General features: G+C 36.3%; 1 protein-coding gene across 1 annotated transcript; it reads left to right on the top strand.

The window, feature by feature from the left end:
- Positions 1-330: 330 nt before the first annotated feature.
- RNFT1 (ring finger protein, transmembrane 1) lies at positions 331-10,808 on the top strand. Its single transcript, XM_024573401.4, has 9 exons — positions 331-763; positions 1,922-2,375; positions 2,576-2,652; positions 3,981-4,081; positions 5,481-5,634; positions 6,219-6,377; positions 7,076-7,141; positions 9,636-9,737; positions 10,386-10,808. Exons 2-9 carry the CDS (start codon positions 1,973-1,975, stop codon positions 10,518-10,520), a joined length of 1,197 nt encoding a protein of 398 aa, XP_024429169.1. The 5' UTR covers positions 331-763; positions 1,922-1,972; the 3' UTR covers positions 10,521-10,808.
- Positions 10,809-12,207: the final 1,399 nt, after the last annotated feature.

Below are 12,207 nucleotides of genomic sequence, written 5' to 3'. Positions count from 1 at the left end.
CCTCACTTCAACGTCCACCCCTACCTACACTCTCCCCTACGACGCTCTGCTTCTGTTCCCCTCAGGTTTTGGGGGATTGCAAGAAAAATCCAGTTCATTTAAACCTTCGCCACCGCCAGCCACAACTAGGTCAGAAGTCAGGCACACAAACTGGAACGCGGCAAGCCTGACGCTCTCGCCCCGCCCGCCCGGAGACGCGTGGAAACCCTCTCCAACGTGGCTCCTCCAAGTCCGGTCCCCTGGGGCCGGCGCGAAGCGGGGTCAGGGGGCAGGACAGCCTCAAGAGGGGAGGGGCCTGGTGCTCTGGGGGATGAGCCAGGGGCGGGACTAGGACACTCCCTACTACGGGCCCCTCTTCCGAAGGCAGCTGCTTGCAGCCAAAACATTTTTAACCTCTAGACGTCCACAAGGAACAAGGCGGGTTACCCATATACATGCACTACGTGTCGGTAGTTTTGTTTAACGCATAAGCCTGGGATGGGGGTATCCTCTCAGGGGCAGCCCAGCGCCCTCCACAGCCAACACCCTAAAGGGCCTCCTTCCGCTGGGCAACCTGGTAGCAGCGCGTCCCTTGACGCGTAGCGCGGGGGCGGACGCGCACGTGAGGACGTCCAGGGAGCGCGCGCGCCTCCGCCTGGGAGCTCGCCGGGTGAGCCGGCAGTGGGGTTTGAAGGTGATGGCTCTGACGGAGGGCCGCGAGGCCACATCTCTCGCTCCTTCTGCAATCGCGGCCGGCGACTCTGTCCCCTCATCGTCATGAGAGGTCAGGCCTGGGGAAAGCGGGCAGAGGCTCAGGCGAATGGGCTCTGGGGGGAATAACTGAGACGCTCGAACGTGGGTGGAAAATTCTGTCGTGGGGATTCCGGAAGAGCTGTTTGCGTTTTTCTTCCTTCTATTTTTTGCTGTTGCATGTTGGAAAGTGGGAGGGTTCTGTTTTTTTTTTCATGGAAAAAACCTTGAAACTGTCGCGTCCAACATGTCTTTAGAGGTTTGAGGGAATAAATTGCACCCGTGGCATCGGTGAAGGCTTTTAGTGAAAGGAACTGAAAGCCAAACCTCCATACAGTAACTGAAAAAAAAAAAATTCAAACCTAGGAATGAAATAGAATGACCTGCCATTAACCCTAGTTTCCTCCTACAGAAAAGCCAGGCTGGCACCCTCGAAGGCTGCCCCACTGGTCATTTAGGGATCCTTTCCTGCCAGTGTCCTCTTTCGTGACCGCCCCCCCCCCCCCCGCCCCGCACACACCTATGATGGCATTTTTAATGGGCAGACTGTGTTACTATCCTTATTAAGACTAGGGTTACCTAGCAATTACATGGTGACTCCCCAAGTCTCCCTAATTTAAAGGTATTTGGGTAATATTTGGGGTGGGAGAGGTAATAATACTCTTAGTATTTACTAGAAGCCTTTTTATTAGCTTTGGGAAAGATGTTTGAGCATAAAACAAGTGTGTAGGTCACCTAAGTGAAATGTTTATTAGTTCTCCATGATGATACTTAGTATTGACTTAATTTTTTTTCTTCCTGGCCTTTCCAAGCCTTAAAAAATATGATTCTTATGAAATGTAGTATACATTGGAGATGAAACTGCTCACGGTGGGCAGAGTACAAGTACTTAAGTATTAAAATATGAATGAGTACTAGCGCTCAGATATTCACATCCACTGGGCACCCATACGCTATTTTGCTGATTCCTTGTCATTGGAGAACTGGACGCATCAGCTCAACAACTTTTGTAGTAGATGTTCCCTAAAATATAGTTTGTGTGAGGCAGCCAAACCTTGGCAGTAAGGGAGGAGTCTAGTAATAAATGATAGATAACCTGAAAATAATTCATCTGCTGTGGTTATCAGATGAATTCATCAGCCTATCCTTTAGTGAAGTGTTCACTTAGAATATTTTCTGCTCTGATTTTTAGAAGAGACCTGATGCAAAGAAATCTGGATCACAGAAAAAGTATTCAAGGGTCATGCAAGCCAATTGTAGCCAACTGCACAGTCCCCCAGGAGCTGCAGGCAGTGAGGATGCCTCAGCCTCCCAATGTGTCCACACAAGATTGACAGGAGAAGGTTCTGGTCTTCATTCTGGAGATGTGCATATCCAAATAAACTCCATACCTAAAGAATGTGCTGAAAATCCAAGCTCCAGAAATACAAGGTCAGGTGTCCATAGCTGTACCCATGGATGTGTACATAGTCGCTTACGGAATCACTCCCATAATGAAGCAAGACAGCCTGATAATACTTCCATGGAATCTGGAGATCATGGTAGTAACTCCTTCTCAGAATTCCAGTATCTCTTCAAGTGGCTGCAAAAAAGTCTTCCATATATTCTGATTCTGGGTGTCAAACTTGTAATGCAGCATATAACAGGTAGGGTATAATAAAATAATGAATTGTTTCATTGATAAATTCACTAAATTTTATTTCTTTTTGGTAATCTTAACATATGTATTTTGGTTACTTATTTTCTGCTAGCTATTAAAATTGTAAATGTTTCCTTTAAGTTCATGTCATTGTGTTGGCTGGTTTATTTTTTTTCTTGTAATTAACTGGAACTTATCATCTTACAGGAATTTCTCTTGGAATTGGACTGCTTACAACTTTTATGTATGCAAACAAAAGCATTGTAAATCAGGTTTTTCTAAGAGTAAGTATAACAAACAAACAATTACTAAATGTTTCTCTCTGTAGATTATATACTCATTTTTGAGAGAAATAGGAATTAAGATATTTCATTTGACAAATTTAAACAGATATATTGTGACATCTATATTAAGCTTTGTTATCTAAATGACATGGCATAAATGATTTGAATTGTTTCAACTTAATAATCTTTGAAGTTGTGTTCCTGATAAAGAAAAACTGGACAGAAGGATAAAAAAGTTTAGAATGCCCTATTTGATCTGATCTGTCAAGTGCCATCATATCTTATGAGATAGTTTATATTACACAATAAGTAATATAATCATCATTAAAAACTTCCAGCTACTGCACTGTCAGATTTAAAGTAAACAAAATGTACATTGAATCAATGGGTATTGAACTATTTACATCTCTCAAAGAAAATTAAACCCAAGAAGTTTTTCCCTAATATAAATTATAAGAGTGGTATTCATATAAATTGCTGGGAAAACTAGGTTTATAAAATTTCACCTTCAAGCAACTTTAAAGGGCATTACCTGTGTAAAGGATCATGAATTTTGACCTGGAAATTCATATTTAGAATCTATCAAACCATTAAAAATTTAATTCAGGGCTTAAAACTAGTAAAATTTTTAATTAAATTAGTAATTAAAACTTAATTTTAGGCCTGGCTGTTGTGGCTCAGTGGATTGAGCACCATCCCACAGACCGAAAGGTCCACCTGTTGATTCCCAGTCAGGGCACATGCCTGGGTTTGGGGCCAGGTCCCCAATTGGGGATGTGGGAGAAGCAGTCAATGAATGTATCTCTCACACATCAATGTTTCCCTCTCTCCCTTCCCTTCTCTCTAAAAATAAAGAAATAAAATCTTTTTAAAAATTTTAAAATCTTAATGTTAAAAAACAAACTACCTTATTCTTATTGATGTCTGAGAATCTAAAAATTATGAGTACTGATAACTTAAATGCATTTTAAACATTATATTTTGTCAGGGAGACAGAAACAGGGAGCTGCAGAGGTAGTTTACTTTTGGGTGGGTTCTTTATGTCAGCTTGTAGACAGACGATTTGGCTTCTTTGAAACAGGTAATATTTCTTATATAACGAAATAACTTATTTTAAAAATGTGGTTAAATACGGGTTCTGTTTTGTTCACTAAAGATATATAAGAGTGTGATGATGTACAATTTAACATATTCTATATTTTTAATAAATTTAATCTAGTAAAACATTCTAAGTTAATACATTAGTCATTAAAGTAAAAATAGTTTAATGATATTTAAAATTATGGCATAATCCAAAGTAACAAATTATAAAATTATTTATTTTTCAGGAAAGGTGCTCAAAGATTCAGTGTGCTTGGTTACTGGTATTCTTAGCAGGATCTTCTGTTCTTTTATATTACACCTTTCATTCTCAGTCACTTTATCACAGGTAATTAGAGGTCCAAGTACACAATCACATTTTTTATGTAATAATATTCCTTAGTACTTTGCATATATTTTACTAGCCCATACTTATTGTTAGAGTTCAATCTTTACCTGTCTGTCTCCTTCCAAGATTGAAAGCTCTAAGTGACTTATTCAGATTTGTATACCTAGTGCATTGGCTCCTGACAGGTGCTCAGTACTTGATTTTTGACACTTAAATTTTTATTTCTACAATCAATAATTATTAAGTACCATTTAATACTGGTGGTGGTATTTTTTATTATTTTTATTTATTTTCAACAAATAAGAATATATTTAAGTTATACAACATAATGTTTTGATATATGTATACATTGTGTGATAAGAACACTTGCTCTGTTTCTAGAAGGGGAGGACTTGCTAAAGGACAGTAGTTGTTAAGTTTTCATGTTAGATGGAAGTGTTCTGAATTTTTGGCTTCAATCAGATAATTAGAAGTCCTGGTTTTCAGTAGTGCTGGAGAGATATGGACAATCTTGGATATGGTTTGTAGGTGGAGTCAGTATCACTCAGATTGGATTGGGAGGGTAGACAGAGGGGTAAATCAAAGATGACTCCTGGGATTTCAGTCTTAAGCAACTGGACAGATGGTGGTACCATTTACTAGGCTCAGAAAGACTGGGAAAGTAGCTGGTTTTGAGGGAAAAAATCCATCATTTTGTTTTGAACATACTAAATTTGAGATGCCATGTAAAACTCTTAAGAAAGTGATTATAGATGTATGACATGAGCTCAGAGTAGAGTTAGGGCTATAAATTTCGGTGTGGTAAGCCTATGACTGATATTTTTAAAAACCAAGACTAACCAAGAAAAGTAGAGAAGAGGGCCCAGGACTGGGCATGCCCACATGTACAACAAAGGAAACTAAGAAGGAACCATCATCAATCACAGAGGAGAAAAAGTAGGGAATGTAATGTTAGAAATCTAGGGAAAAAATAATTCAGGAAAGGAAATGAAAAAAGAGACATGGCCTTTGAATTTAGCAAGATGGGGAGGGAGTTGGTGATCTTGACAAAAGAAATTCAGTGGAAAAAAGGGAACAGAATCCTGATTCAAGTCGGCTGAGAGAATGGCAGATATCTAATTTTAGTGATTTTTTTTAGGTTACAGGCTAAAAAGGTACCAACCATGACAAGTTAGGAAGACTATTTTTTATACCATGGAGGAAAGACTCCAAATTCAAACGTTTTAAAAATCTCTTTAAAATAAGCAAAATGATCTTGTTCACATGAACTCTTAACACTTGCCAAATTCATATTTTTTACACATCAAAGTAAAATATTCAGTAGCAAATTAAAAACCCATATATGAATACCTTACCTTTGTATGTTGCTCTGTTAAGTTTGATGTTTTTCTCCGGGTAGCTTAATTTTTTTAAATCCTACTTTGGACCATTCGAGCTTCTGGGAAGTACTTTGGATTGTTGGAATTACAGACTTCATTCTGAAATTCCTCTGCATGGGCTTAAAATGCCTTATTTTATTGGTGCCTTCTTTCATCACACCTTTTAAATCCAAGGTAAGAAACTAACATGTTTTGTTGGTACAATATTAGCAAACCACATTAATGCTATTTAGTCTCAACCTAATTTTATTATCTCAGAATAGCAACCCTTTGCTCAAAGACTTGGACCAAAATATTAATCTATTTAAAAAATCAGAATTATATTTGCTTCAGAATCATATAAAAATCAGTTCCTACATCATATATGGAAAATACTTAGATTTGTACTTTTGTTCTTCTCCAGGGCATTATCAATTGATAAGCAATTATATGCTGTTATTCAATGTTTTCCCCATATTCAATAAAAACTTTAATTTTTGTAATCAGCAAGAACACACGTAAGTTTCACTTATAGCATACATAAAACATTTTCACTAGGTCATTCTTTGGAAATTCTTTGAAAACAAACCAGTGACCATAATATGTGAGAACCAGGTGGAGGTTGTTGGTCATAACCATTAGCATTATGAAGACTAATTCATAGTTATTTGTGTGATTGTGTCATATACTCATGATGTTCTCAATCCAATATAAAACATTTGTGTAATGAATGTAATTATTATGGATAACTATTTGTTTTCTTTTTCCTTCCTTTTTAGGGTTACTGGTATATGTTTTTAGAAGAACTGTGTCAGTATTACCGAACTTTTGTTCCCATACCAGTTTGGTTTCGTTACCTTGTAAGCTATGGGGAGTTTGGTAATATAACTAGAAGGAGTCTTGGGATATTGCTGGCTTTACTCTACCTCATACTAAAAGTAGGTAACGTTATTAATCTTGTCATTGTATGATTCATATAGTGACTACAGATTGTATTTACTATTGCTTTCTTCTTTAACTGTTTTACAGTTTATCATCCTATCACTAGTGTGACATAACAAGTTCTAGATCTAGTTAGAGATGGAGAAATGGAAATATATATCTTTATCTTAACCCAGTGGTTCTCAGATTTTATTGGGGCAGTGAACTTCCACATAGCATGGATTATCTATGCCATGGAGAAGCAGGGAAAAGAACAGAAATACACATCTCCAACAGTAGCATCTGTCATACACATAATTCTGAAACTAGTAGAGTATCATATCCTGTTTCTTCTATGCCTTCTCCCCTCAGCTTAATCACTTTATGAAACTATAATATCTAAATGTTAAAAACATGTGGACCAGGTAAAATTGCCTTGTCTTTGACATAGTTAACTTTTTGTCTTGACCAAATTGTAACTGTAGGTATTCAAATGTACTTTTGAGGAGGGGGGGGGAGTGTTGAGTTGGCTGAAACCTGTAAATTGAGTAAAAATTCCATAATTGGATTTTAAATATACTTAAATTGAAATTAGTTGTGATATGTGATGAACATTATTATCGGTATTTGATATCATGGCACCTTAGCTTTAATCGCTGGGTTTAGCAGATGGGGCTTTTTGAATCAATGAATAATCTCTTATTTCCTCTTTCAGCTTTTGGACTTTTTTGGACATCTAAGAAATTTCAGACAGGTTTTGAGAATATTTTTTACACGACCAGTAAGTACTTTTTAATCATTTAAGAAAAATACTTTAACCTTTCTTCATTATAAATAACTTTTAACTCAGCAATTTTGAAAATGTAGATTTCTTATTTTTAAAAAACTTTTCTAGTACTTTGGCACTTAGGGCTATGAGAATGATTTAGGAGTATCTATGATCAGTTTCTTGACTTGTACATTAATGTGATGAACCTGAACGTTGATATATTGCTTATGTATTTGAATGTGCTTCTTGCCCCTTCTAATCACTTGACATTCTTAAGGGTTTATAAACATTCCCTTAAGTATCTTATCATGAACTTTGTAGCTTATCTACACATACTAGTTTTGTGTATTTCCATTAACTCCTTAACACTTCCACTGTTATTTATTGTGGGTATGAAAAAAGCTCATTACCAAAAATCATGTCCCTTGCAATTTTGTTACTGGAAAATCTCCCCACTGATACTCAACTCTGTATGCACAAATAAGTTCACAGCATGGAATTTAACAATAAATTGGGACTTCATTGTTAGTTATAAATGTGATTATTATGTGATTCTACTGATGATACAACTTGCAGACAAAAGGGTGTCATAGGCTCATTTGCTATTTATAGCCTTTGTGGTCACCAGATTTCAGAGTTTGATCCTCAGTTTTGCAGTGCATTAGGTACTTAAACAATTACATGGCCAGGATTCAGGGCATCTGACTAAAAGAATGTCAACATAATAATGTATGTTGGAAAAAAAACCAAAAAAAAGAGGATTGTATCTCCCAAGTGGACTACACTAACCGGTGAAGGTACCCTGTCCCTAAGATATAATAATATAATAAATTTTGCTGCATACTATTCAGACTTCATCCTTTAGACAAGACAGTATAATTGAGAGTTTGGCTTTGGTTAGGTTTATTCATTATGTGAGTCTCAGCCATTTTATTCTAATTAATCTAGTAAGGCTCGTGTGACAATAGTTTGACTCTCTCTCTCTCTCTCTTTCCCCCTCTGTGAAACAGAATATCACAATCGTCAGCTCTCTTTGATTTACTCCTGAGTCTCTTAGGAACATATACATGGACATGTATATATTATGTTCCTTACTTTGCCAGGGAAATGGCAATCACCATTAAGAAAGGAGTCTGCAAAATGCCAAAGTGCTAATTTGAAAGCTTGTTAGCCTAAGTACTTGCAGTATACTCTGTTTGCTAAATGACACTGAAGGGAAATTGGCACCAAGGTCATCCATCAGTAACCTGAAAATGTCTTATTTTTTTTTATCTGTTAAGTCTGATTTTGTTAACCTTTGCTATTTAGTACAAGCAGTTTAGATCATAGCTTCAGATTGTTGAGTCAAATCATGCTTTGCTGTCATTACCATGACTGACTGAACTTGGATGTTCTTACTTCCCTTTAGCCACCTATCCCCCATAATTTCTACAAAAAATTGATCTCGTTTGTACTATTTTGATACAATAGTTAATAACTAAGTTCTACTGAATTTGGTGAGGAAGTTACTAAGATCTTAAAAAGATCAGAAAATTTTTTAGGACCTTAGAAGAAAAGGAAATTCAAAGAATTGCATTATTGTTCAGCCAGTTAATATTGACAGTAACTCTACCCAAATTATATTTTGCAATTAGTTTTTAAATAAAATTCTACCATTCTTTCTTAGTACTAAATGCTCTTTTGTTAAGAATAACTGAAATTATTTTTAGACTTAATAGTAAGGACACTGTTTAGTCGTCCCCTACCCTTCTTCACATTGAACTCATCTGGAGTTTACAAAAATTAGATTCTTGTTGTCACATCCCCGTGTATCTGGACCCATTGAATCAATCTCCAGTATGGAGCACAGAAACCTGTTTTTCAGGTGTTGTTGTTGTTGTTGTTTTATTGACTGATTTTAGGGCAAGGAAGGGAGAGAAACACTGATTTGTTGTTTCTACTTATTTAAATGCACTCATTGGTTGTTTATTGTATGTGTCCTGACTGGGGATCAAACTTACAACCTTGGCATATTGAGACAATGCTCTAACCAACAGAGCCAGCCAGCAGGGCCAGGAATCTGTTTTTAAAGCTGTCTCTCCACATCAGTTACATTCAGTCAGCCAAGCTCTGGACTGACTTTTTTTGATCTATTGCCATAGATAATTGGGCTCAATTTGGCAATACGGGGTCACCTAAATACATTAATGTAGATTTTATAATACTTGTATTTCAGATGGCTTAGACTCTTAAGCCAGTTGAATCCATGGTAAATTTGAAGCCCTGTCATTCAGGAATCTAGTGAATCTAAAAACCTTTCAAGATCCTGTTAATGTATTTAATGAGTTTACCTTAATGCAGTCCATCAAGATGTGGTTCTGCGTATGTAGTTCAGCTTTGAAATGTTTGTGCCGTTTGGGAGAGTTTTCAAGTGCCTAGATCCAAGTAGATTTAAGAAACACAGCATCACCTACATACTGGAAGAACAGGAAAAGAATTTGTAGATGAACAGTTCTTATCTTCATAGAGTTACGGAGTGGCTGCCAGCAAGAGACAGTGTTCAGATGTGGATGATACTTGTTCAATATGTCAAGCTGAATTTCAAAAGCCAATTCTTCTCATCTGTCAGGTAATTATATTCCTAAGCAATCTAAATACACCACTTCTGTGACTTGTAAGTCACATTTATGTTAGTTATAAGGGGAAAAACCTATACATTTAGCAGAAAGTAGCATTCAGGACACATACTGGTAATTTCTTGTTTGTGGTTAGGGGTTTGGTAGGTTAGTTAAATCTAGTCACCTATGTTCTAATGATTTTTACACAGAGGAGTGTATAAAGGGAAAAAATAATTCAAATGGCAGATTGGTTACCAATGTGATTAAAAAACATACTATTTTTAATAACTGGACACTAGTCTTTTAGAATACCACCAGCATTTCTTACTGGATTGTGTAAGGCCCTTTCCTATACTTTATGGCAGTTACTGTCAAGAGACTTTATTAAGCCACTAAGTCATTATACTTGATCTTAAAAGTTACCACCTAGGGATAGCTTGTATTTGATTAAAAGTGATTAAATGGATAGTACTATCAAAAGAACACTAGTGACCCTTACTCTGGAATGTCATACTTACTGTTTTCTAATTTGGAAAATGAAGGGATTAGTGTTCTCCAAAATCCCTTTTCCCTCTAAAAGAGTATGATTGTCTGCAATGTGATGAATTTAAAATAAAAATGTTACCAAGTTTAAAATGTAGTTCTTAATTCCCTTGCAGCATATATTTTGTGAAGAGTGCATTACCTTATGGTTTAACAGAGAGAAGACATGTCCGCTGTGCAGAACTGTGATTTCAGACCATATAAACAAATGGAAAGATGGAGCTACTTCATCATACCTTCAAATATATTAAGTTGTATAAACTATTAAGGCCACAAAACACTGAAGTGTTATAGTCCAGTTCATCAAAAGATTGAAAGAACCCCATGTTTTAAAATATATATAAGTAATGTTCAACCTAATGCATATGCAACATTATTCTATCCTAATTATTTGACAGATTACAGTGTTAAACTGTGTTTTCTTGTTACCAAAAAAAGCAATTGGATAACTAGAGCTAGTTCTTAGAGGAACTCAGGTATTCTTTCCTAACATTGTTTTCAGAATAAAGAATATTTTTCTCAGTATTTTAAGAAACACATTATCTGAAAGAATTTTCTTTAGTGTTGACTTTTATAATTCCTATTCTAAAAATTCTTAAAATTTTCATAAAAGTTGTATTTTTAAATGAAAGTTCTAAATGCTATATTTTACATGTAACAATCAGATTTTCTAAGTAGAGATTTACTGAGTGATATATTTTAATACTGCATTATTCTCTGTAGTATGATTAGCAATCAATGAAAACTGATGATTTAATTTATTGTTGTGGACCTCGTACATACAATCTTGCCATCAGTTCATGACCTCCTTTTTGTATAGTGCCATGGTCTATCTTGAAGTAACTATTAAAATTAATTCACATGGAGCCCTAGCTTGTGTGGCTCAGCTGGTTGGAGCATTGTCCTATAAACCGAAAGGTCACTGGCTTGATTCTCTGTCAGGGCATGTGTCTAGGTTGCAGGTTGGGTCCCTGACGGGGGTGCGTACGAGAGGCAACTGATAAGTGTTTCTCTCTCACATAGATTGTTCTTTCACTCTCTCCATCCCTTTCCCTCTTTTCATAATCAATAAGCATGTCCTCTGGTGAGGATAAAAAAAATTTCAATAAATAACATAATTCACATGAATTACAAATAGCTGGCTTCATGGTAATTGGAATAGTTTTACAAACATGACCAACTCAAATCTTGGAAAAGAATTCCTTCTATAACTAGTGTTCTCCACAAGAGTTCTGGAATCTAATGCTTGAGTCGCCATTACTTGGGAGATTAAAGCTTGTACCAAATGCTTTGGATTGTGTGATTTGTTTGCCTCTTAAGTGTCTGCATAGTGTGGTGGAAAAAAGGAATTAGGCACTCTACCCTTGAAACCTCTAAGAGGGACCAATATCTGTAACAGAAGTTTGAAGTGGTGGTTATATCTAAGTTTAGAATACAAAGCCTCTGTCCATTTTCTCAATTACCATCTATCAGTTTGAATTACAAGTAAGATAAAGTGGGAAGACGTTAGGCAGACGTAGAAAACCAATTTGCAATGTTGGTATGACAAAGGCTAAACCAGCATATAGATTAATAAGGATCGTGACCAACCAGCCATAGATTAAGTCACTTTCATGTTTGTATGGCTACCCTAATTTGCAAGAGAACTTTAGAAAGCCTGTAAGTTTTTACCTGGGGTATATATTGCCAGGTTATAAGTACACCTGTTTCTATACATTCAGCAATGATATATTTAACTATTATTTCTTTTGAAAACATTGCAAATATTTAAACCAGCTTATTACTTGGCTTTGTATCACCTTCGTAATAGTTATTTAAGGCATAAGGCAAGGGATGGGTGAGAAAGGCAATTTGGGATTACAATTTGGAAGTGAAGATAAGCTGACTTGTTAAAAACAAAGGAATAGCACTTTACTGCATGGATTACTTCCACCTATT

The sequence above is a fragment of the Desmodus rotundus genome, chromosome 9 (genome assembly GCF_022682495.2).
Source record: "Desmodus rotundus isolate HL8 chromosome 9, HLdesRot8A.1, whole genome shotgun sequence".
In the NCBI taxonomy this organism is placed as follows: domain Eukaryota; kingdom Metazoa; phylum Chordata; class Mammalia; order Chiroptera; family Phyllostomidae; genus Desmodus; species Desmodus rotundus.
This window is presented reverse-complemented; position numbering and strand designations above follow the sequence as displayed.